This window comes from Macaca nemestrina, chromosome X, assembly GCF_043159975.1.
Source record: "Macaca nemestrina isolate mMacNem1 chromosome X, mMacNem.hap1, whole genome shotgun sequence".
Classification (NCBI taxonomy): Eukaryota; Metazoa; Chordata; class Mammalia; order Primates; family Cercopithecidae; genus Macaca; species Macaca nemestrina.
In genome coordinates, this window is record NC_092145.1 from 139,081,616 (window position 1) to 139,109,061 (window position 27,446).

The following is a 27,446-nucleotide window of genomic DNA, read 5'->3' on the forward strand; positions in this document are numbered from 1 at the left end:
GCTCCATATAATGGAGGACATACGAAATTTTGGCTGGAATTGTAAAAAAGTTATTCCATTCTTTTTAAAATTCTCCATATTATAATTAATTAGAAACCAATTTTTGGACACCTATGCCTTTCTTCTTCTGACAATATGCAGTATTTTGTAAGCTAAAATCCATGAATGAGTTTCATTTAATACTTATTTAGTTTGGGTTCCATGACAATGAAGTACCTCTTATATGTTTTGTTTAATACATATAAGCTCGGTGAATTATAGGCAAATAAATTTTGAAGGGCTAAATCAAGTTTGTTTATTTTTACAATTGGCTATGTTAATTATTCAGTTGGGAGAGGTATATCAGTGGCTATGTGTGAAAATATCAAGAAGCATTGACAATGTGGTGCAACGCTACCCTTTATTAAACCATACATCCTGAAATATTACTATGTACTTTCTAAAAATATACTGAAAGAGATTACCTTTAGCAAACATCCTTTTCTTTTACAGACAGGCAGCAAGTATCTTGCACTAGATAGATTACAGCAAGATAATCTAATAAATACTCAAATATCACCCCAATTTCTATAAGCTCTTTAGAGCAGAAATTGGTAGTACAGTTTTATACTACCAAGTCATTATTACTTTAGGTAAAAGGGCTTAAAATGAAGAAGTCTGAATACAATTTGTTTCTGTAATTTGAAGCTATTATTTATAAAGAATGTAAACTGGGGCATAGTATAGAAATGATAATTCTTAGGAGCCACTGAATAGTTGACTGAAGAATATGGCTGATCAGGGTTAGGACTTGGATCTAACAAAAACAAACCATTAGAAATCTTTGGTACTCTCATTTTCTTACTCTTACTAGATCTGTAAAAGTCCAACCAGGTCTGTAGGGTTCCAATATTCTATACAAACATATTCTGGTATTGATTGAGGCATGCAAGAACAAAGGCTTAAAAATATTGTAAATTGTCCTAATGAAGTCACATAATTTTATAGTGTCACGTTTCCTATTATTTGTAGACTAAAAGTTGAATCGATTTCTATAAAATCTTCTGAAGATGAAAAAATACAAAATAATATAACCTGAACTTCAATATTTTCTGCTGAAGCCACCAATATACTAATTATAGGATTTAATGCATTGAAAATGAGATCAATACCTGTAAGTATTTACTGCATGCATTTAAACCCTGATGATTTCATGTTTCAGAAATACAAAGAAATATGTGGAACCTATTTGGGATCTAATGCTGAACAACAGGGAAGAACTTTTACGGCACAAAGAGAACTAAAAGAAACACATTCTGTAATTTTGCTTTTTTGTTTTTGTTTTTTACTTCTAGTGGTGAAGAGAAAGAACATATAGCTGGATATGGACCCTAGATTATTAAAGATATGATTTTAAAACTTTACAAAGACAAATGGAAAGTTTTAATGATCAGCAGTTTTTAAAAATTAAATTCTAGTAATACAAGCGTAAACTGTCCCAATGAGGGAGGGAAAGGGGATGCAGATGAAGTCAAGGTAGTTACAAGGAGCTTCTTTAGAACAAGCTTTAGTTTAAGGAGGATTTCTATAAAATATGGAATAAGAGGCTATAAGAAATGAAGAAGTAGAAAATAATACCAATTGTTTGTAAGAAAAGCACCACAAAGGCAAATGTTCAGCTGAAGCTTATGAAAAAAACTGAAGATACAAAGCTTTTGTAAAGAAAAATTAAGAAAACATTAATGACAAAAAGCAGAACCATAATGGCTTCAATGACATTTTAGGCTTTTCCTGCAAGAAAAAAAGTCTTCAAACTAGGGCATTAAAACATAAATGCTTCTAGAGACAAGGGACTACTAAGAACCACTCTGTGGTTCCTTTAAACTAGAAGGTTATAATCTTAGCAAGTGAATAAACTTTTTGGAAATTATCTTAGGGCTACTGTCAGCATTCCATGAGACTTAATGCTTAAATCTTAAGAGTCCTCTTATCCAAACAAACAAAAAAAGCATGAGTTCTCCGATGAACATATTGATAAACCTGATATAAATATAAAATTTTAAAAATAGATGATGAGTGGGTGCAATTTTATTTTTTAATTTTGTTTGACAAACCAACATGAATTTAATAAAAAAATGAAGCATTTTAAAATGACTTCTTTTGGGGACAGTATCTCTAAGTTGGAAGGGAAGAGGAAAACCCTGGGCAGTATGTCTTACATAAGATGAAATTTTGCCTGATACCCTTATGAATAAAGACACTGTAATATGGGCTGAATGATGTTAGTATTAGGTGGATCCATATAAGGACTATGAATGACTGAATAAAATTAAAGCATAAAGTTTAAAATTTAATGCTGTAAATCTCTGTCCTTGGCCCTTTCTTCTTTAAAATGTTTTCTTAAAAAATGTGCTTTCCTTGATGAATCAGTTAAAAACATAGAAAGGGTGCTTAGAATTTTGGAGGATTATTAAATGATAAGACAAATGAGTAATATCATATATGATAAAACTGAGATTCCAAACTTTGTAACAGAGTCAAATACTTTGGGTGAAACATGAGAAGCTAAAAATTTAACAGAAATAAATATAAATAGCTGCACTTAGATTAAAAAATCAAGTAAGTGGAATGCTTACCACTTGATAACATTAAAGCATTATATGAGCCAACAGTGAGCACGTTAAAGCTAATGTAATCATGTTAACAAAAGTATAGTGTCTAGATCACTGTAATAGTTCCAACACACTTAGCATGGGGATTCTATAAAGAAACAAGGAGTCCAGATGAGGGTAGCCAGGATGATGCGTTATCTAGAACTCATGTGTCACAGGCATAAAGATACCTCAAGAAGAGACAACACAAATTATGTTTGATAACACAATTCTATTTTAGAGTTTCAGAGATATATACAATGTGCAAGGCATATGGTGAGAGCAAAGGGCAAGACCATTATGCTGAAGAGAACTATAAAACTTTAGAGTTGGAAGAAACCATCAGGTTGAACTTTCCAGCTAACTTGGGAATTCCTGGCTGGTAGCTGATTATTCAGCCTCTTCCTAAACACTCTGAGTAATGAGGAGCCCACTAAACTTATAAGATCAGTTATAAACCTGCAAAAATTGGATTTTTTTCATATCAATCTAAAATCAGCCTCCTTGTGCCCTTTATCTATTATGTTCTCTGGAACTTCAAAGACTATCTTATCATCTTTCCACATGACAGGCTTTCAAATGCTTGCTCTGGATTTTTTGAATTTGCAATTTTAAGATCCACAATGAGTAGAAAGTTTAGCAGAAGTTTGTTTTTGTATCAATACAAGGAAGAACTCTGTAATGTAAGTAAGGCTCTTCAACATGAAATGCCTGCTTTTGGAGGCGGGAGTTCTGAGTCTCTAAAATATTCAAGCAGAGGCTCAATAACAATTTTTAAAATATGCAAAAGCTTCTGTTTTGGGTAAAAAGTGAAGATAAGTGCCTCAAAAACTCTAAGTTCTATGGTGAGAGGGCTATATGCATATTTACATACAGCATGACTCATGTTCCATGCCAAGCCCAATTAAAAACAATTCATCTATTAAATGAACCCGTTTCCTTAACATAAAACATTTTAAAATAGGTACTGTACTATTTGCCAGAGAGATATCACTGACAGTAACACATTAAAAAAAGATGCTTACAAATTTAAAGAAGCATTCAAAGTTAAGGCACGTTTTCAGTTACTTATTCAGCAAAACTATTCAGTATTTCTACAGAATTATTTTTGTAATGATAAACATCTTGCCTACCTCTAGTGCTGAGGCAAAATCCTTCTAATCAAGTTAAAAAAAGTGCATCATGAATCTAAGAACCCAAGATGCTAAATAAAGAGAAGGCAGCCCAGCAACTACACAGGATTTTAAAAAGATAACAGAATTCAAAGTGAGGGGTGGGGCTTATTGTCAGAGTTTGCTTATGTATTATATACTGATTCCAGCTGTCCCTCCTCCCCGTGTGTTTTCTTTCTTTCTTTTTTTTTTTTTTTTAAGAAAAGGCACGTGAACCCCTGTGTATTGGCATTAAGGAACAGGAGAAAACAGTAGAGATGATAGGAAAAAAAATGTGTACAGTTTAAGTCTAGTGACATCAAAGTTATAGGCTATTTTCTCTCACCAAGAATATCAAGGTATATGCTTTACAATGTCCATTTCATAAGTTACAGAATAAACTCTAAATTCAGTCACGGAGCAGTGGAAGGGCCACAACAACAAAAATTAAAAAAAATAATGAAAATGACCAATAAAATTTGGAGGTCTTAAGTGAACAGATCTTAGGCATTAAGTAACTACATTCTACGGATGATTTATCAAAAGAGAAATAGCACAGTAAAAGTAACAGATTCAAAATCATGGAAGATTAGGGATTTCAAATGTGGAAGGAAATGAAAAACTATTTAAAATTTTAAGGTTCAAATTTCCCTAAAATAGACATTCAAAATACAATATAATGTTCTGTATTTAACGCTCTGCTAATATTCCCTATATTAATAGGTTTTCCCAATAATCAAATTCTACAATGATTATAGCATAACATTAAGAAGTGCTTTCTCAATTATAAAAAAAATTAATCTATGGTCAGTATAATATGAAGTTCAGTTCATTGATTTTTAGAATCTGATTTGTGTAATCAGTACAACTGGGTAACCAGAATGCATATTCCTCAACCATGATGTTTAAGGAATAAGCTGAATCAGAAATAGCTCTTTAAGTGATCTCATCTGATTTTAACTAGTCTTATAAATTTTGCATAAGTGATAAGTAACAACATAAAAATAAAATATCTTGCACCATCTCTCAACGAATAAGTTTTATAAAATTATAAACTGGTTACTAGGGAAAATTACTGATACAAGGTAACAAAGATGTTGCATATTTGGAATTACTTGCTGTGTTTCATGTTATCAGAAAGAAAAAAATCTTTTATTTCTTAAAAATAATTTACACATTTCTGTTGTAAGTAGACTTACGTAAGAGCTAGACAGGCTCTTAACATGGTAACTTGTGTGTAGAAAAATAAACAATAAATGCATGTTGAATGCATGAATGCATGTTTGGAACTAATTGGATTATATGTTGATACAGCAAACCATATGTACAATACAGAGATTTAGTTTGCATTTTAGCTGGCTAAATCTAGATATTGAAATGTTAGAAAATCTGAGTAAGAACATTAAAGAGTTTGTATTTCTAAAAGCTCTGAAGTCAATCAGTGAGTTACACAACTGTAACTCTTATTTTCAAGTATTCTAAAATGTCTGCAAAATAATCCAGAACGTTGATTTTATTGGCATATTTTGTGTTTGTAGTAAAAACAAAAATATACAAAATTGTCATTCCTGAGACAAGAACCTGCTATAAGTTCTCAAGTATGAGGTTTAACTATTAATTTTTTAAGATCAAATTTTCCACTTAAACAAACAACCCCATCAAAAAGTGGGCAAAGGATATGAACAGACATTTCTCAAAAGAAGACATTCATACAGCCAACAGACACATGAAAAAATGCTCATCATCACTGGCCATCAGAGAAATGCAAATCAAAACCACAATGAGATACCATCTCACACCAGTTAGAATGGCAATCATTAAAAAGTCAGGAAACAACAGGTGCTGGAGAGGATGTGGAGAAATAGGAACACTTTTACACTGTTGGTGGGATTGTAAACTAGTTCAACCATTATGGAAAACAGTATGGCGATTCCTCAAGGATCTAGAACTAGATGTACCATATGACCCAGCCATCCCATTACTGGGTATATACCCAAAGGATTATAAATTATGCTGCTATAAAGACACATGCACACGTATGTTTATTGTGGCACTATTCACAATAGCAAAGACTTGGAATCAACCCAAATGTCCATCAGTGACAGACTGGATTAGGAAAATGTGGCACATATACACCATGGAATACTATACAGCCATCAAAAAGGATGAGTTTGAGTCCTTTGTAGGGACTTGGATGCAGCTGGAATCCATCATTCTTAGCAAACTATCACAAGAACAGAAAACCAAACACCGCATGTTCTCACTCATAGGTGGGAACTGAACAATGAGATCACTCAGACTCAGGAAGGGGAACATCACACACCGGGGCCTATCATGGGGAGGGGGGAGGGGGGAGGGATTGCATTGGGAGTTATACCTGATGTAAATGACGAGTTGATGGGTGCAGCACACCAACATGGCACAAGTATACATATGTAACAAACCTGCACGTTATGCACATGTACCCTACAACTTAAAGTATAATAATAATAAATAAATTAAAAAATATATATATATAATAATGGGCACTTTTTCCTTACTGAATGACATAGTAGTGGGAACATTTTCCCATTAAAAGAAAAAGTTTAGAGTGTAATAGATTGTGTTATTAAGACCAAATATTAGGCCAAGATGTACCTATGGCACGGCATAAGAAAATCTGAGTGGCTAGTAGTATGGAACTAGTGAGAACAATGGAAATAGAAGAGATTGTTTAGTAGAAGGTTCAGTGTTTTATAACTTGAAGCTAAAATCTGTAGGTAAACTGGTCACCAGACTCAGTGGCTATGAAGCCCATATCCAAGTTCTGCTTTCTGGCTTTTGGAGGCTAGACTTGCTAATTTTTTCTAACTGGCTCTGGCTTGGCTCTTTTCATCACAGAGCTTTGGTATAAACTGAAAGTACTGGAAGATCTTCATAAAGAAAGCGGAGCAAAATTCATAAGGCATTAAGGCATTAGGCAAGTAGGCAAGAGAACTTCTGATATATGAGTCGGGGTGTGTATGAGGGGGTGTGTTGGGGGGGCAGTGTATGAGTGTGCATGTACAGCCAATGCCATTTTTTTCTTCTCACATTTCTATTGTTTTTGAAAAGGTCAACTGCTACATTTTCGAGAGTAATAAATTTTGGGACTGGGCTGGGTTCTAAGGTGCTATGTAAGTTATTTCACAGGATGGTTGCTTACATTATAAACTAATGCCATATCTAAAAAGTTTTACAGGAACTCTAATGGATAATCAACTAAACCATCCTTCATATCCCTAACTCACATTGAGTTACAAGATAGAGATATATAAGGAAAATAAATTCATGCAAGAATTGATTTTTAAAACCTTAACTTTTGACAGTAACTTTGGAGAGTAAAGAAAAGAGAAAGTGGCTTTGCACTTTCATCACTGTACTATTTATTTTGCAATAAGCAAGTTATTACTTTGGAATTACACAACAAAAATAGGGTAGTTAAAAAATCTCCAATGTATGTTTTATGGTGCAATCCTATTAAATCTTAATCTATCATCTTCTGGTAGTTGGTAACCAACCACAGGAGGTAAATTGTGTATGCTGAGGGACAAAAATGAGGCATTTGTGACCTTCGGCCTACTCTAGCAAGGGTGAGCAAGGGAAAAAGAGGCTGTAGGTTCTCATACAATAAGCTAGAAAGTACTCTATGGAGAAATGAACAATATGCTATTATTGAGCTGAAGAGAAGTGATTTCTTTTTTTTTTTTTTTTGATGTGTGAAAATAGTAGCAGATAACAGTGTGGCTGAATCTAATAATCTCTCTTGGTAAGAAAAAACAACATAAATCATAACGTCTTACCTATGCTAGTGAGGGGTTGACATTGTTTTGTGTGAGCTTTAATTCTCTTCTGGCCAAATATTCTGCTGTTGTGACTTGACAGCATCTACAATTCCTTCTTTTGCCATTTACATCTGATGTCATTACTTATTAACACTTTTGAGATTATTTTCCTCGCTGATGCAGGGCTATTGGTTATTTGCCAAAGTACAAGTTACAGTTTCAACACTTTTTACAAACTAATTAAGGTGAAGCTAGGTGATGGATGACTAGGAATGTTAGCCAAGCACTGGTAGTGATTTGAGTTTTCCTTCCTTCTACAAGCAGTGGATTTTGGTGGGAAGAACAACTGCCTAAGAAAGTTGGAAGATCTGGTTTCTAACTGATTTATGACAATGAACTAGTTATTTCAGATGTCATATTCTTGTGGCCTTCATCTTTGAAATGGCAGTGAAACAGGAGGAAATGGTTTCAATAGTAGAGAATGTGACCATAAAAGAGCCATAACGCGAAGAGCAGTAATTCTAGTTATCAGCATCCCAGCTTTGTGGTCTCCAGCATAAAGAGGGTATGCTGAACACATGCAGTCCTGGCTTTCCCTTCACAAAATACCAAAAATGAGGAATTCTGCAATGTTTTGATTTCTTTTATGTCATATGCTGGATACAATAACTTTAGTTCTGTAAATAATAAAATTGAAAGCAAGTTAGTAACAAAAGGGGTTAGCTATTACTCATTCATTCACTCATTCATGCTTTCAATAGTGCCTGGGCTACTTTGGGCCATATACTGTTTTAGGTGCTAGGTGTATAAGACAGGAATAAAATCCCCGCTCTTCAGAAGCTTACATTCTGGTGGGTAGGGATGGAAAATAAATCTGTGAACAATATTTAATATTATACCCATAGTGATAAAGCTGGAAAAAATATAAAACAGGGTAACCATACAAGAGGATGAATGGTGGTGGCGGGTATCTGGGTCAGATTGGGTTGTCAGGAAAGGATCTCTGAGGGGAAAATATTTGAAATGAGACCCAAATGACAAGATCTATAAATAAATATTTCAGTAAATATATCTGATAAAAGTATTGCTATTTGGAATACAAGGATTCTTTTGAGTTCCCAAATGTCCAAAGTCAAAAAGGAAAGGAGTAGTGAGTGATAAGAATGTGAAATGAGAAACATTTCTATTTTAGCTCCCAGAACACAGCTAATATGTTAGGTTGAAACATACAAAATTGTTAATGTTTCATCATTTTGACCTACAAAAGCAACATGTCATATGGTTCGACTCGATGGCTAGAACTGAACAAAGATAGGACATGTAGTAAACATTACTTAATGAGGTTTGCCAGGCCTAATTCACTATTTAAGTATTGTAATTGCCCACTTTGCCTTAATACAAATCTACATAAAATATATATAATTATATAAATCTATAAATAAAACAAATATAAAATCTATATAATTATATAAAATCTATATAACATTTACTGGACAGAATTATAATGTGTCATATATGGATCTAAGGTGCTTTCTGACATCACTTCATTGAATACTCACGCAACCTCAAAAGCTGGGTATTATTACCATATGATTTGAAAATGAAGACATTGAGGTCTCGAGGTGTTAAATAACTTGATCAATCATACCAGTTGTAAGTGGGACAGTGACAAAGCTGGGATTACAGGCTTGAGCCACCAAACTCAGTCTAGATTTTTAAAAATAACCTTAAAATATATTTCTCAGCAGATCTCATTTTGAAAATGTCAATAATATTTCAGCCTGATAATCTAATGTGTACAGTGGCTCCAAGGTAATAGATTTTATTCCCCCTTAAAAGACCTAGGTTTTGCTTTAGATTTCTAAGACCAAGCTACATATATGTGTAAATTAAGTGAGAATACTGGTAGGTAATCTTGAAGACAATGATAAAGGACATTATGACTTCACTGAGTAAATGAAGGCACCACGAATGTGTGTCCAGGAGAGTTCCCTTATAATTGCTTAGGGGAAAATCAGCAGGATTAAGGGATAATGTTTTTCAAATCCTCATCTGAATTGGCTAGTACATACAGCAAAGGAAAGCGAGATTTTCTAAGCTGACTTCAAGCTGTATTAACCAAAATAGCATTTTAATGTTATGGCAGATTATTTCTGAATGAAATATATCTTCATATTTTGTCCCATACTTTCATAATTTATATTCCTTTAAAGTTGCATAGAATGACATAATTTATAATTTAATTTAGCTGATGTCTTATAAGGTCCATACCTAGTAAGGTTTGAAACTGCTAATTGGGATAACAGGAAATTACTTGTCTTTTCTCAAATGTCAGTGAAGTGGGTCAAGATAATTAATATGCAAGCTGACTTTTCAGTCAAAGGAAAACAAGACAGGTCTCATCTGTGTACTTTTAGTATCATCCATTTCAGACTAAAATGAGTTCAGCCTAAGAAAATCACAGTATGACTCAGTTAAATAATTGAATTTCAAAATAAGGCAAAAGGTAGTTCAGCCATGAGAACACAGATTGAAGTCTGTTCTAAGGAAGGCTAAATATACTTATAAGCAGGGCCAAATTCCATATCCATAAGGAAAATGAAAAACAGTTAAGGCATGGATTTAGGTATATCTTGCTTCTTAGATTGCTCTGTAAGCTCATAAGCACTATATAACATATATTGTGATACAAGGTAAGATAAAATATGAATGATAAGAAAGAGGACATAATTCTTCACCCTTAAAGCATATGACAGACTATATTTTCATGTTTTCTTCCATTATTTCTCTTGGCCACTTGTCTGATACTTCCTATTTTTAATTTCTTGGCAAACTGAGAAAAATGTTTGGAACTACACATTAAACTTATAATTTTGTAGTCATCAAGTTCTGTACTTGATTACTACAAATTCACTTTAAGAGGTCAAACTGAATGCTGGCCTGGAACAGCACAGTTAGTAACACACTGCCATTGGACTTTGATTTTTACAAGCACAGGTTGCCTGCTGAACTGGGTTGCAGCACAGTGAGCGCTCTGTGTTGGAGGACATGTACGGGAGGCTAAGGCTAATATAATGGCCACAGCTTCGTTCCCGTGTATAATTTTTGCTCTGCTGACATAACACCAAACAGCTTGATTTGAACAAGCAGCCTGAGAACTTACTCCTAATGGTCAATCCAGGGAAGCCATGAACATGACATCCTATAACTAGACCTTAAATATTCTTTTGAAAACACTGGTTTTTAAAGCTGATGTTTCCTGAATACGGTGTTCATCAAATTGCCTACTCCTAAATATTAGAAATAGCAATGCAGAAAACCATCATTAGAACAAACATACATTTCATTGAATAATAAGCATCTTCCAGGAAAGCATGAATGCACTACTCTGTTACAAACAGTCTGAAGTACATGGAGAAATCAAGTGGCAAGATTTATGGAAAAAATACCCAGAAAGAAATGGGGCCTGAAAGATAGTGCAAGGCCACTTTCAGTGAAGCAGATCTGACTGAAATAGCAAGAAACGTCCCACAATATTGTACTGTAAAGACAAAAAGTACAATACCAAATTTACTGACACACTTACTAGGTCTGTTCTGTCTTATAACAATTATTCTACAGAGAGCCCACTGAAAAAGATGGAAAGCACTGAATAACTACCCACTTAACTCATCTGAAATGTAAAGAAAAAACCCAACCAACTTAGGAGTGCATCTATTTGGCTAAAAAATGCAATCTACTGAACAACAAAAAAGAGACTCTAGAAGAAAAAATTGAACGCTATCTAACTAGAGGTGCTTTGTGTACTACTGGAAACCTGAAGAATGAGCAAGCATGGTGCCATATTTTCCCTTCATGTCTTAGGACACGCTTGCTTCTTTCTAGCCTTCCCTTATTCAATGACCAGGATGAACACTCTTAAGTGCCTAACTTATTCAAAACAAGACAACATTAGTGACTTAACCTGTAGGAATGATGAAATGTTTTCTGAACAGAATTCTCTATTTCAGAGGGCTGTGCCTAATTTCAACACAGTTTATCTTAAAATGCCTGAGATAAAGTGTTTTCTCCAATATGTTTGTAAGAGAATAAATAAACCTCACATACTTAGTCACAGCAGTTGTGTAGTACCTGAATGACAGTTGAAATGAAGTTTCTAACTCATCTTTAAATTTTAGAAGACAATTTATTAATTTTAGTAATCTTTAAAATATTAAACATTACTATTATGCTTGCCAGAACTCCTGCAGAGGACTAACATGGCTCCTAAATATTTCTTCCATAAGTCTTCCATAAACTCTGATAGATGTGAATGTTGAAAGGGCTTGACAAGTAATGAATGGTAATTACTTTTCCTGTACTAACAACATACCTTTTATAGTGTTTCTCATGGAGATTGCAGCTAAAATATACTTCACATGGAAACTGCCCCAGCATATGAATTTTATTACAAGCAATTCTTATATTTTGTTGGTAGATAATATTAAATAGTGCAATGAAGATCCATACCATAAAGGGAGGTCCACTGTATTTTCTTGTCAATCATTTCCAAAGAGACTATCATTTTAAATGAGCCAAGCTTAACACTGACATGGGGCTCTTGACCTGTTGGTAATCTGTGCACTTTGAGATACTTTTCCAGTTGTGATGAAGAACTTACACTAATATATCCTGTAATCAAAGTCCCATATATTTGTAAAATGGTCTGAGGGCTACATTCTGCTTTCATCTTTTAAAAAGAGAAGTCTATTGCCCTAGGGGTACCAAACAAGTAACTGTGATTTCATCACCATTTGCTCAAGTTATCTGCATTAATTGACCGAGACTACATTTTGAATAAAGAGATGTGAACAGTTTTATACTATTTCTTCTATATATTTTGTTTTGGGCATTTTATGTTCAGGACTTATAGCCAAACCTAGATTTTCTTTCTTACTAAAATAACTGAGTTGTAGCCTTTCCCTTAAACCAGCCTGGGTTTCTGGACTGATGTGTCACGTTAGTAATAAACAGAGGCTTGGTATGGCATGTTGAATAAAGAATTTAATAACCAGTAAAGATATTCTTTTTTTTTTTTTTTTTTTTTTTTGAGACGGAGTCTCGCTGTGTCTCCCAGGCTGGAGTGCAGTGGCGTGATCTCGGCTCACTGCAAGCTCCGCCTCCCGGGTTCACGCCATTCTCCCGCCTCAGCCTCCCAAGTAGCTGAGACCACAGGCGCCCGCCACCACGCCCGGCTAGTTTTTTGTATTTTTAGTAGAGACGGGGTTTCACCATGTTAGCCAGGATAGTCTCGATCTCCTGACCTCGTGATCCATCCGCCTCGGCCTCCCAAAGTGCTGGGATTACAGGCTTGAGCCACCGCGCCCGGCCCCAGTAAAGATATTCTTAATGTCAACAAGACAGAGGGTTACTTCATTGACTTGTCTTTTAAGAGTTGATTCACATAAATTGAGCTTTATAATCAACATACATACCAAGAAAGTAGATGGATGCTTTTGGAAAATTGGTTTCTAGAAACAAGTTCAGCTATTTGGAGTTGAAAGAAATGTTATGTCAAATCTCTCCTTGGAAAAAACTATCTTTTGGATTTTTCCTTTAAATCTTCTGACAATAAAAAGGAAAGATAAATATGTATATGTATAGATGTGAGTGGGTGTGTGTGTATATTCATTTGTTCAACCAAGGCTCTGCTAACAACCTGCTTGAAACATTTATAGTTTCTTAACCCAACTCAGGGGGCAACCACTGTGGGCCAGTGAGATGGTGCATGCTAGTGAGAATAAAGTGGATAACAGAAGGAAGGAAAAAAAAACCACCATTAACCTTAAAAGGCAAATGGCTTAGTTGGAGAAAAAAATTATTTGCTCCAGCTGTAGGTATCTTGGGATATAAGCTTCATTACTCATCTTGTTTTCCCAAGTTACTGAAGTTCTGAAAGTAGGTCACCAAGGGAGACCTAACTTACTATATAGCAATACTATTATTTTAAGAAACAAGGGAAGCAAGATTCTATTTTCTTCAAATAAGAAGTTTGAAAAGGTTAGGACTTTGTGTATACAGGCTAAGAATCTCCAGAAACATACTTACTTTTTTCTCCTATGTTTTCCCCTGCTGCCTCCCCTTCCTCCTCCTCCTCCTCCTCCTCTTCCTCCACCTCTGGGGGTTGCACGTCATCCTGTGGGTCACAGGCACTAACTGGAGCATTCAGACAGCAATGGTTGAACCCGCTATCTCGAGGCAGAGTAAAACTTCGAGGCTTGCCCCCATTTCCATTTAGCACTTGCATCCTCTCACTCTCAGCTAAGGGGTACGGCCCATAGTGATCCTGCAGGTGGCATTTCTGAGTTGGCAGGGTAGACTGCCGTCTGTGCTCTGGGGAGATGGCTGCAGAGTCAGAGAAGACAGAATCCTCCAGGGGCAGAGTCTGAAGATAGTGTAAGCCTGAACTTGTCAGTGGCGTCTCAATTAAATCCTGCCAGGAGCGGCGCTGACTGGCTGTCTTGCGAATGGGAGACACTGCACTGCTCCCAGTTACTTCCTGGCGAAACTCCTCATGAGAAGACTGAGACTGAGAAGTCTCCGTGGAGGAAAGTCGGCTATGTTTTGCTTCCACATAAGGACTGGCGCAACTCATCTGTAGAAAGGAGCCCCTGATTAGTCTCTACCAAAATAACAGACCACTTCTATTCCAAGGAACACATTCGGTTTCCACCAGGTAATATTTAAGTAGATGAACTCTTACGTAGTCAAGTTAATGACTAGGCAAGTTTGTAGACATCTCAAAGTTAGGCCCCAGCTTACATTTTAAGAGACAGACACATGGATGTATCGAAATGCGGCTATACCAAGCTTTCATGAAAAATCTGACATATTAATGCATAATTTTACAACAATGAAAATATAAGAGTTAGTGCTTACATAAGAAAATTCAGCGCCGGGCGCGGTGGCTCACGCCTGTAATCCCAGCACTTTGGGAGGCCGAGGCGGGCGGATCACAAGGTCAGGAGATCGAGACCACGGTGAAACCCCGTCTCTACTAAAAATACAAAAAATTAGCCGGGCGCGGTTGTGGGCGCCTGTAGTCCCAGCTACTCGGGAGGCTGAGGCAGGAGAATGGCGTGAACCCGGGAGGCGGAGCTTGCAGTGAGCCGAGATCGCGCCACTGCACTCCAGCCTGGGCGACAGAGCGAGACTCCGTCTCAAAAAAAAAAAAAAAAAAAAAGAAAAGAAAATTCAGCAACTACAAAAATTCCAAAGTTTAAAAACTCTACACATTTTGAGATCTTGAAGTATTGTCCCTGGATTCATATTCCTGATTTCATGTAGCTTGGGGTTGGGGACAAGGAAAGAGTCTTTTGGATATGAGAACAGGTTGCCTATAAAGCGACAGAACCCTTCCTTTTCTTGATAGGAGAATGTCTGCTCCTATGGGTGCCAGAGAAAAGCTGTCTGATGGTCTTACTTTCTATGGGGTTAAAAATGTTAGGCAGGATGAGATTATACCTTGCTGGGGATTACCATTAGCCTTGAGCATAGATGCTGCAGGGCACATAAATATAAAAGAAAAATGGAATAGTTTTATCCCTGGAATTTAAAGTTTGGGACTATATGTTATAGCACAAAACATAACCAAAAAAGGACTGGCATCAAGTGAACACTGTAAAATAGTTGCAGGCACCTCTATTGCCACAAGCCTTACTCTAGCTCTGGGGACTAACAAACACACCAGCCCAGGCTGAGCCTGATTTGTTAAATGTGATCATCACAAACAGGGCTGAGGTGGCAGCCAGGACATGCCTGACTGAGGTGAAGCTGCATACCACCCCTCCTGGTAAAGGAGGAGAAGTTACTTGGCATCCTCTGTGGGCAGTCAGTTACCTTCCCACATGTTAATAATAATATGAATAGTTTTCTTCTTGAAATTCACAAATTGCCATGTTTAAGCAGCTGTTCAGTGAAGATGCTGTTTCCTATTCTTCCTCTTTTATAGATATTTTAAAGAAATTATCCAGATCCTGATGTTTTAGAAAAAGAGAGAAAATATGAATTATCCCCCTGGAGTAGTACTGAGATGGAATTAGGTTGGCTGTTGTTGTCACCTAAATCCAGCTTCTATTTCCTATGTGGAAGACTTAGTCCCAAGATAGGCAGAATTGATTCTATGGTAATGTGACCATGGAATATTATTATTACTATTATTATTTTGAGACACAGTCTCACTCTTTCACCCAGGCTGGAGTGCAGTGGTGTGATCTCAGATCACTGCAACTTCCACCTCCCAAGTTCAAGCGATTCTTGTGCCTTAGTCTCCTGAGTAGCTGGGATTACAGGCGCCCGCTACCACACCTGGCTAATTTTTATATTTTTAGTAGAGACGGGGTTTCACCATGTTGGCCAGGCTGCTCTCGAACTCCTGAGCTCAGGTGATCCACCCGCCTTGGCCTCCCAAAGTGCTGGAATTAGAGGCATGAGCTACCATGCCTGGCCTGACCATGGAATATTATTGTCTAAACTGGAACACTACTGAGACACTCTTGGTAATTCTGATGGGAAAGGGACATAAAGTGGGATAGTCCCAAGTAAACTAGCTGTTTATCCTATTAAAAGATCAAAGTACAGTCTATACACAGAGTAATTTACAGAGAATTGTCTGACACGCCATACGAACATATACATTAAACCAGGTCCCATGGCTGCTGAGAAAGCTACATGCAAAAATATCTTCAATATAGTTATAATATTAATTTTTATGAGTTCATTCTAAAGGACATAGGAATAAACTTTATTAGTGTGGAATAAATAAGGTCATTTTATATATCTTTTTCTAAGAAAACTTTTTTGTTGTTGATTATCTCCACAAAGGCTACCTTAACACAAACAGTATATTTTGTTAATAAAAGTGGTGACATACTTATTCTGCCTGGAATCTGTAGTGACTGTTTTTCCTGGTTAAATATTCTTTGTATACTTAAAAAAATTAGCTTATTGATTTTAGACTCCCAGTTTTCTTTTCCCCTGAGAAACCTGAAGTTTGATATGCAATCTACTGCATATGTTTTTAACATACAAAAGGATGTTTCAGGTCAAAGAATCTGGTGATAAGTAATGTTCTTGTTGCTAACTTACCGAGGGAGGTCGTGGGTATGTATCATATGGGGGTGGAGGGCTATCCTGTTTTGGTGTTGATGGAGTATCTGCTTCTTCCTTGTCACTCTCACTCCAGTAATCTGAAAATTCACAGACATGGATATGTCAACATTCTACTAAATGCTTCTAGTCATATTTTCACAAACATAAACTACCCTTTAAAAAAAGGAAATTTAAATTCGGTTCCGACATCATGTTCCCCAGCACTACCTTACCCTTGGCCTACCAACTTTTATTTTCAGTTGAGTTTTGAGGAGAAAGTAAGTGTACAATCACCTAATTCTAACTTCCTTTTAAAGCAAGCAGTTATATGCAGCCATAATTTTAGAAAGTTAAGAAAAACGTACTGCATGAGCCCAATCAGGTTTAGGGTACCTTAGATTTCAGATCCAATTATTCTGAAGCTTCGATTAATGAATGATACCACATGATGCCTCTTAAAGGTATATAATTTTATCTTAAAGGTACTCAAAGAAAAGCAATACATACATTGCTGTAGATCTCTACAGATATAAACAGCTCTAAAAATAATGCTCTCAATTCTCTTCTCTGGCTTCAGTTCACTGATTATCTAACAATCACTGTTTCCAGACTCATGCCGACATGAATCTCTATAACACCATACTCCCACCTCTCCTTGGAAACACATGGCACATTCTGATTCTTGCCAAATGCAAAAGGGCAAATCTGCTGATGTGGGCTGCAAGTTCTAAACTTCCAGAACTACTTAAAAGGGTAGCGAATGTAAGCAGCTAGACAAAGTGACTTGGCAGACCTCAGGCAAGAGGGAGGGGAAAGAACTCTGAGAGATAAATTCAAATTACTAGAGTAAGTCAAATGCAGCAAAAGGAGGCCAATAATTGGAATCTGTTCCAGTAATATCCCATCCACCCTGTAACTGCTGGTTTTATTCTTTATATGATTTACAAGAAAAAACCTGAAGTATTATCCATCAGTTTCAGATGATAAGAAAAAACATATTATAACAAAAGTCTCCTTATTCTTATGAAAATTTAAATCACAAAAGAATCATCACAAGGCTTAACTAATATTCACACTTAGGCGAACAATCATGGCATGTGTATTTACAGGAACGCCTCTCCACCCATGAATTCCCATACTGTAATATTTTTATACGGTTTCCCTGCAGTGCTGATTAATATTAATGATAATCACAGCAAATATACATTAAGAAATTACTATATATCAAATAGAAAGTAATAGATCTGGGATTTGAACTAAGAAACTGCCTTACCCTAAAGTTCTGGAGACTAAGTTGCTGGGACTCTTTTGTAAAGTATAGCAGAAGAGTTTGATGTGTATATTGATGAACATTTTATCCCCCTATCTCCTCCTGCTATATACCTCTGGCTACTGTGAACATAAATTCTTCAGCAAAGGAAGTTGGAAATAAAATACATTCTCAATTATATTCAGGCCTCAAAATACAAGGACTCTGAAAATTCTATTGCTGCATTAGTTATTCCCTTTGAGTAAAAGATAAGCAAAGGCTAGTTAATCTTAATTTGATACCTATTTTTTTCCATTGGTTCATGCCAGTGATAGCCAGTATACCAAGTGTTCCCTCAAATATGAATTGGCACAGTTGCCCAGAAATGGACCCAGCAAATGATGGTGGAAAAACACATGAACTATATAGTCAGACAGGTGTAGATCTGACTCTTAGCTAGACCAGTTACCATCTTGGTGTTCTTGTGGTGGTTAACCTCTCTGAGTCTGTTTTGTTATCTGTAAAAGGGGTCTAATAATAACTGCCTTTCAGAGTTGTGTGTGTGTGGGCACTAAATAAGGTAATATATATTCAAGTGCCTTGCATCTTGATAACACTCAATAAATATTAGAATTGCTTATCTTCTTGGGTGTATTTGTAGTAGCATGACAGGACAGTGTGACCCAGATCACATAAGCGATAAATGCCTGGTGTTCTTCTTCTTAGACCTGAAGTTTTTCTTGTAGCAAGGCCCAGCAATGAAAAGTAAAATCTGGAGTCCTGGGGCCTGGGTTGGGTAGTTTTGTGAGAGTTTGAAATACTACTGGGAAATCACTCTGTAGGTAAATGGAATAAACAAACCCGCCCCTGCCAAGGAAAGATCACCCTGCCGGTATTCTTCCTACTATTTTTAGGAACTGTGGCACCTGTGCAGAGTACCTCCTTGATGTTTGCACTGATACCTTCAAGGCGTTAATAACTCAAGGGGTCCTTATTAGCACACTAAGGAGACGATCACGATTTTATCAAAGGTTCCATAGCTGTCACTACAAGTGACAGATTTTGGAAGGCTCCTTCTCTACTTTTTCCTTCTCGTTAAATTAGGAAGAATTTTAGTCCCACTATTTGATGGAATTCTTGGTTTATTGAAAAGTATCATCAATCCAAAGTTTTCTTGGGTTGCCTAAGAAAAGGCTGGAATACTACTTTGCAAATTAGTTTTTTTTTTTCTTACACTAAGCTGTGTGTCTCTGAGAAAGCAATGTCAGAGAAGAGGCTACACAGAAATTTTAGTTAGGCTCTTTTGGGTTTGTGTGGAAAATTAGAGACACACTGTTGCTTAGAGGACGAAAACTAGTCTGATTTTTATTCTAATAGCAAATTAATTTATTTTTCTTAGCTGTCTATATAGCACAAATTAAATGGATACTTTTACTGTCTCTTTCAATGATACACAATTTTATAAGCACTCATGAAAAAGCAGTGCCATCACTAGAAGAGGAAAACTTCTACTTTATTTTCTCATGTTGACACAAAAGGATGATTTGAAAAAAAAAAGACTTTTTCATTTAGAACTGTCAAAGAAATACAATATATTTCATTCATTTTTGTGTGTGATTAAGGCTTTAAAAAGACCTTATGTGTGACTGAAAATAATGTCATGAATGTCTTTCTTGAAGCTGGAAAAAATACAAAAATGATCAGTAGACAATTAGCCAAATTATTATCTTGGTGGCTGAATTTAGTGTAATTCTGTTTTCTCTAAGTACAACAATGGATGTTGAAAGAGAACCCCACATCTTTTATACTTCTGTAATCAAAGATAGCAATTCAATAAATTTTTATTTAAGTCAATGAAAGAGTCACTTCTAAGCTGTACTGGCTATTTAGATGGAAACAGTATCTGGCAGCTATGTCCTTGCATCTTGGAGAAATATTCCCAGTCCTCAAACAGCTATATTTTGTATTAAGCTTATCTTCATTACTTAGAATGGTACTCAGAAGATATAACTCTACTCAAATAACTCTACAGAAGTGTGAAGTAGATAAGTGCATCTAGTAGTTTTCTACGTGGAATACCATGCAACCTAATCATTCAAGAGGTAAGAAGTCTAATATGTTTCTGACCTATGCTAAAGTGACTGAGGAACACGCACTCTATGTGGAAATCAAAATTATTTCAGAGATTCTGGATGTATTGCATTAGCAAGATTCTTGTTGCATTAAATTGTAACTACTAGCTTCTGCCTATGATTTTCTACTCACATGATAGACCAATACATCATGAATCCACAGACTAAATACTTTTTGGAACCTGCATGTCCAATATAATTATATAACTTACCAGTTATTTCATCCATAATAAAATTTGGCTATATAATACCAAGTACAAAGGAAATTCACTAAAATCAAGATGAAGCTCAGGTTCATAGTAATGCCAAGTAATAAAATACAGAAGTTAAGCCTAAGAACCAAGCTCCCTTATATTTATGCAAATTGAGTCAAAGATTCATTTTCCTATCAGTACATTGCCCACACAATGTCTTTAACAAATCAGAAAAATATCTATAAACACTTTTAGAGAACTGTTTTATTCCTTTTAAAGAAATTTGTAAAGGAAGACTAATTTCTTTTCAGTACTCTTACCATAAATTTAGGCCTATGCAATATATAGTCTCTACTACATGGCCTGCAAAGCCCAAAATATTATTAGGTTATTTACAGAAAAAATTTACTAATCTGTGCTTAAACATTTGCTGACATACTGGTTTTGGCAACTGGCTGTCTTTTTTACATCTTTAAAAACTTTAGTTTTCAGGTGTTTTTTTAAAAAAGAGTTGGCTGAAGGCCGGGCACAATGGCTCATGCCTGTAATCCCAGCACTTTGGAAGATGGGCGAATCGCTTGAGCCCAGGGGTTCGGGACCAGCACGGGCAACATGGCAAAATTCCATCTCTACAAAAATCAACAAGCAAAAACAAAAACAAAAATTAGCCAGTTGTGGTGGTGCATGCCTGTGGTCCCAGCTACTTAGGAGTCTGAGGTGAAAGGATCGTTGAGCCTGGGAGGTCGAGGCTGCAGTGAGCCAAGATCAAAATCACACTACTGCACTTCAGCCTGGGCACTGGAGCGAGACCGCATTTCAAAAAAAAATAAAAAAATAAAAAAAAAAAAAAACACCTGGTTGAGATTTTACTCTAAGTCTAAAAGGAAACAGAAGGCTTTTAGAATCTCCACATCAATAAACTGGCTATGCCCACTGAAGACACAACTATGAATAGGTTTGTGTTTATAAGTGTGTCAGTCTATGGATTCTTTTAACAGATAATTTCAAAAACCTATTTATGTTTCCAAGGGATGTACAATAAACACCCTTTGGGAAATGTGAAGCCACCTAAGAACAATGACCACAGCTTTTGTTCTTAAGATTTCAATTCTGCACCATAACACTGTGTTTCATAAATCTGAGGTCAGTACCAAGGCAAATTGCATAGGATCACAGAGTTAGTAACAGAGCTGAAGAACATAACCAAATGAGAAAATTTATGAAAGAAAAGATCATTCATCTCATTTATTTGGATAAAAGGCCACTTAAATGTCTATAAAACTGCTAAATAGTAAAAATTGCTCACTGCTAAGGATCTGGACTTGGTTCAATCATAAGACCTATTATAGACTTTTTCCATTTTTAAGATTTTGTTTCTTCATAGGAACAAGACGGGAGGAGGGGGTAACAAATAGGAGAGAACTCCACATTAGCTGCTCCAAAAATTTGAGCATTCAGTTCCTATCTATACAAGTTGTTAAACCTCACTTAAGTGCCTAGAAGAGAAATAAACAAAAATTGACATATGTATTTTCTCTCAAGTGATAGCAATGAATTTCTGTATAGGATAACTGCAGGAAAAAAAGTATAACATAATTATTTTAAAAAAGTATTCCTTTACCTTGTTCCTGCTTAATCCTCTCTCTTTCTGCATATCCTGCCGTCAGCATATTAATTCTGTTAAGCCACCTGAAAAAACAAATATTAAAATAAATAACATTGTAACCTAATTTCTTATATTTTACTTCCTAGAAACATTTATTTAAAAATGTCTAAGAATATATGGAATAATCCTACATATAAGATGTGTTCTTTGCTACTATTGATACATAGAATCTTTAATGAGATACAATTTGCTATAGTACAAATTGCTCCCACACCAAAGATGTTACTTCAATAGAAAAGTCTTGGGCAAAGCTGTTAATATCTGTAACATAAAGGGTTTGGAGATGACCAAAGCCATATTAATTCTATTGTTCCAAATGTAGAAGTACTCCAAATATTCCTGCTGTTCTGTTTCTTCAGAACAAATGCTCCTTTAGAGATATTTAAACATTATCAGGTTCAATTTGTCCTGATGAGAGAAAAAAGTTATGAACCTTGCTTGTCAAAATAATAGTTTTATTACGAAATCATAGTTTTGATTAAGCTTATTTAACAATCTAACAGGAAACACATCTTGGGAGTACTTCAGACACTTGTCTCTAAATACAAGGGAATGGGGTTTTCCAAAGACACAATGAACTTACACAATTTTTAACATCTGTTTAGATCTTGGAAATGTATTTTCATGAGCAAGAGTAATTTAAAAATAAATCTCAGCTCTTTGCTCTTTCTATAGTGCTGCTATTGCCAATGTAGGGACTGCCTAAAGCAAAGCAGTTTTAACATCTTTCTTTTGTCCCATCAGGGCTCTCCTTATGCTCATTATTTCAACTATTTACACTATCAGATTATCTAATCACAAGTCTTTAAACAACATGAAAATTTCCCTTTGGTCAATCCTGAGCCATAACCCATACACTTTCCCAAATCAGAAATTGAGGAAAAACCTGCATTTCAAGCTATCTTGAATATGTCCAGAATCACTAGTATGGTTAATGTCATTAAGTTGTGGAATAATCTGATCTAGATATATTTTTAAGAAAAATTTGTGTTTGAGAACTTTTTCTCCTAAGACCTTTATCTTCCCTGTCAAGTGGAAGATCACATTCTTTGAAGTGACTCATATTTCATCATTTATGCCAAATGGTGTTAACTGTGCATCAGATACTTAGAATATCTTGAAAAGTGGGGAAAGTCGTATCTCTAACAGACAAAATCACATCTATGGAAACTTAAGCTTTAATTGTAAGAATAGGTCAATTAAAACCTAATTTTATTTGAGCAAAACCTACAATGTAATTATCACCTCAGGCACATTTGGGAAGTGGAGAAAGGACCGGAGTAGAACTGGAATAAAATAAAGATTATCAAATGAATTCAGTAGCACGATATGTGTGTGTCTATATATATATAGATAGATAGATACACACACGCATCCAGAAAATTATAAACTATAAATCAAGAAGTAAACTTCATGACAATGTTTTAAAAATGACTCTAATCATTACTAAAAGTTCAGAGTTAAAATTCAGTCTAAGTTGATTTGCAGTGAAAAAGGGGTTAAATTTGTACTACAAGGCATATCTTACCACTCTTGGGAAAGACTGGCCTGGTGCTTTTGGGTGAAAATGATAATACCACTAAAGAAAAATTTATCATTGAATTGTAATCCACTGCCTTGTATTTAGTACTTTAAAAAATATCACTGAAGGCCAGGCGCAGTGGCTCACGCCTATAATCCCAGCACTTTGGGAGGCCGAGGTAGGTGGATCACCTGAGGTCAGGAGTTCGAGACCAGCCTCACCAACATGGTGAAACCCTGTCTCTACTAAATACAAAAAATTAGCCAGGCATCGTGGCATGCACCTGTAATCCCAGCTATTTGGGAGGCTGAGGCAGGAGAATTGCTTGAACCTGGGAGGTGGAGGTTGCAGTGAGCTGAGATCGTGCCATTGCACTTCAGCCTGGGTGACAGAGCAAGACTCCATCACACATACACACATACAAAACAAACAAACAAAAAGCACTGAAATTTCATTTTATCAGAAATGTAAAGAACAATGAGGTCCTTATGAAATAAATCAGGAAACAAAAAAGGGGCTTGCTCAATTTTTCCCTTCAACAGCATTTATTAAGCGTCTGCTATGTGCTGAACAATAAGCTATGTTTTAGGGATACAGAAATAAATAAGACATAATTTCTGCCTTCAATTAACTCTAGATTTACTAAGTTTCATAACACAATTGAAAGAAGAAAAATTTTGTTCACTGAAGATAAATTGCTTAGAAAGTGTGTGGATATACTCAGGCCACTGTATAAGAGCCACAAGAGGCTAAATACAACACAATTGTTGGTGCTATCTTGGATAAACTTATCCTTTAGGCTTCAACTAGAAGATACTTACTGATTTGCTTGTTACAGTTACGATTTGGTATTTTAGGTTATTATGAAAGCAGACACATATGCATCAACTGATTCAAGCAATATTTATTAAGAGCCTATATGTGCCAGGTACCTGGGATACAGAGATAAAACAAAGTGCCTGCCTTCATGATTTCCATATCTTAGTGAGGGAGAAAAACAATAAACAGGGATACAAATAAAAATATGTGAAATAGTAGCAAATGCTATTTAAAAACAGACAAGCAAGCAAGTTAGAAAATTAGAATGTCAAAGATGCTGTGGATGAGGGAAGGCTATTTTAGGTAAGAAGGTCAGAGACACAATATTGAATTTAGAATCTATTCAATATATTTATGAGGAAGTTATTTAATAGCAGGTCTAAATTCAGTCAGTACCTTAACATATCACCAATGCTTTAAAATAGGAAAATATAGGTAAGGGGATATTGAACCTATAGTAAACATGCAAAGGAGATATTCACAACTGACAAAGAATAATGTGTTTAGAGGGAAATAAGAGAAAGAACCATGGGAGAAATGTATAAATAATAATTATCAAATAGGAATTGGTGGGTCATCACAATTACAAGAACATATGTACTGACATGGTAAGGAATATATAGGCCAAACAAATTCAGTAAATAAGTCTTCAGAATACTTGAGTAATATGATGTTTTGTTTTATCCCCATAGATTTTACACAGACCAGAAAAAAATCAGTTTTTAATGTTTCAGTGCTTATTTCTGATGAAACGGATGAATAGTAGTGGGGTGCCTAAAAGTGTTTTTGCAAATTACCTCACAATCAAACTTCCTGCTTCTCAAAATAGAAGGTGATATTTTAATATTCTATGTGTATGTGTATGTATACACATATATATATATACATATTTATTGTGTATATATATGTGTATGATTTTACAGAAGAAAATTAAATGTAAGGATAACTTTTTTTTTTTTTTTTTTTTGAGACGGAGTCTCCCTCTGTCGCCCAGGCTGGAGTGCAGTGACCAGATCTCGGCTCACTGCAAGCTCCGCCTCCCGCGTTCACGCCATTCTCCTGCCTCAGCCTCCCGAGTAGCGGGGACTACAGGCGCCCGCCACCTCGCCCGGCTAGTTTTTTGTATTTTTTAGTACAGATAGGGTTTCACCGTGTTAGTCAGATTGGTCTCGATCTCCTAGACCTCGTGATCCGCCCGTCTCAGCCTCCCAAAGTGCTGGGATTACAGGCTTGAGCTACTGTGCCTGGCCAATAAGGATAACTTTTTAACACCAATTACTAGGTCCTGTCACCACCAGCATTACATTTGTTTTTTTTAAATGAGGAACAGAAAAATATATTTCTCTGAAACATGGTGTATTTTCATAAGAAGTAGGTATGATATTAAAAAATGAAATAATCACATAAATTATGTATTTATAATAATTATTTTTATAAATATATCATCTCTTGAAGACTTAGATACATGCTTCTAAAAGATTACATAAAGAACAAACCAACACTCAGATCATCTTGCTGTTATGTAACAATCAGGTGACTTGACAAAGCTGTAGGTGGGTGTTCCTCCCCGTCGTTAATTCTCTGTGAATATTTTTAGCACCAACTCTTTTCCCCTTCTATTAACAAGTAATTAAAAATTTTCCCATTGAAAGTAGACATTAGGAATAGGGTTACTTTTTAGAAAGCAAAATTCAAAGAAAACAATAAAAATCAATTTTAATTAAATTAAAATAACATTTAGTATTTTGGGACAATTAAATTCTTAAAGTTGTAGTGTGCCATGGCAGCCTTTACATAAAACAGCACTTTTAAGTGTATAATGTGGAGATGGCCTTTTTTATGTTTCACTTTTTTTCTTTGACCTATTGCTTAGAAAACCAACAAAATGAACTGCATAAATTTGGTTTAGTTTCTGCGATATCCCGAACCAGATACAGCCACAAAATATTAGGAAAGAGCAGTGACATCAGCATCCTTTTGAAGCTATTGCTAAAAGGATTTTATAGTTCATAAAATGCACTTTTAAACAGGCAACTTCTAAGCTTAAAAAGATCCCAATTAGCATGTATCATGAATGATTACATTGTATTAATTCTTGGAGTTGGCTGGGTTCTAGTGCATAAGATAGGATACGCTCACGTATGCCACTTAATTTCAGTGTGGTCATGATGAAAATTCTTCACATTTATCCCAAGGGTATTGAGCTTAACATATGGTAAAATGGATAGTAAGTACTAGAACAGTGGAATTATAAAATAATTACAACAGAAAATGGAGTATCACACCTCTCCCTCTCCATGTGAATGTGAATAAATATTTTCATTTTGAGAATAAGGAGAAAAAACTTAAAATTTTATAGCTTAGTGTGAAATTTCAAGGATAAGTTATATGAATTAAGAGAAGATTATGGAAACTATATGAAAGGCTCAATTCCTTTATTAGTAATAAAAGTTTTAATCAAGTGTTCTCAACACCACCTTTATTTGCCATTTCCTTGTATTCATATCCTTGCTTTGAAAAAAAGACATGCTTGTATCCCCAAATGTCAAAGAACAAGATTATTTATAAAAAGACATTAAGTGTTCATTTAGTACGTTCAAGAAATTTATGCAGCTACACAGTTTTGTGCTTAAAAATGCCTGGGTACAATTGTTTTAGAGAAAGGTAAATGGAGTAAGAACCCAAAGTATATAAAAGGAATATATATTAATAGTAAACATTTATATAGCACTTATAATTTAGCAGGCACTGTTCTAAGTCCTTTATGTATGCTTATTTACTCCTTATAAAAGTCTTACTGATAGGTGTCATTATTATTTTCACTTTATTAAAGGGCCAATACCTCAGCATAGAGAGGTTTAGTTTCTTGCCCAAGGTCTCACAGCTAATCAGTATAGAGCTGAGATTGGGCTGATTATTATCCCCACCCACCTCTTGTATAGATTGGACAATACTATATTGGAATGAAGAGGTCGTGTTCTTTGTCCAAGGTTGTACAGCTAGTAAGTGGTAGAGCTGGGATTTAGAGAGTCTGGTTGCAAAGTCCATGCTCCTGACCATGATGCTATGCCGCCTCTCCCTAACTGAAGGCAGGTTATATTTGTAGTATGTACTGGCTAGTAAGTTATAGAAAGGGGAAAAATTTTTAATC

General features: G+C 35.5%; 1 protein-coding gene across 8 annotated transcripts in view; it reads right to left on the reverse strand.

The window, feature by feature from the left end:
• Positions 1-27,446, reverse strand: part of LOC105478211 (connector enhancer of kinase suppressor of Ras 2) — a 288,198-nt gene that overhangs the window by 29,961 nt on the left and 230,791 nt on the right. For all 8 annotated transcript variants that reach the window (XM_011735341.3, XM_024791678.2, XM_011735340.3 and 5 more), the window contains 3 exons: positions 21,910-21,977; positions 16,711-16,811; positions 13,672-14,218 (listed from right to left, as the gene is read on the reverse strand). In XM_011735341.3, the coding sequence (XP_011733643.1) occupies positions 13,672-14,218; positions 16,711-16,811; positions 21,910-21,977 (716 nt within the window). The remainder of the gene's footprint in view (positions 1-13,671; positions 14,219-16,710; positions 16,812-21,909; positions 21,978-27,446) is intronic.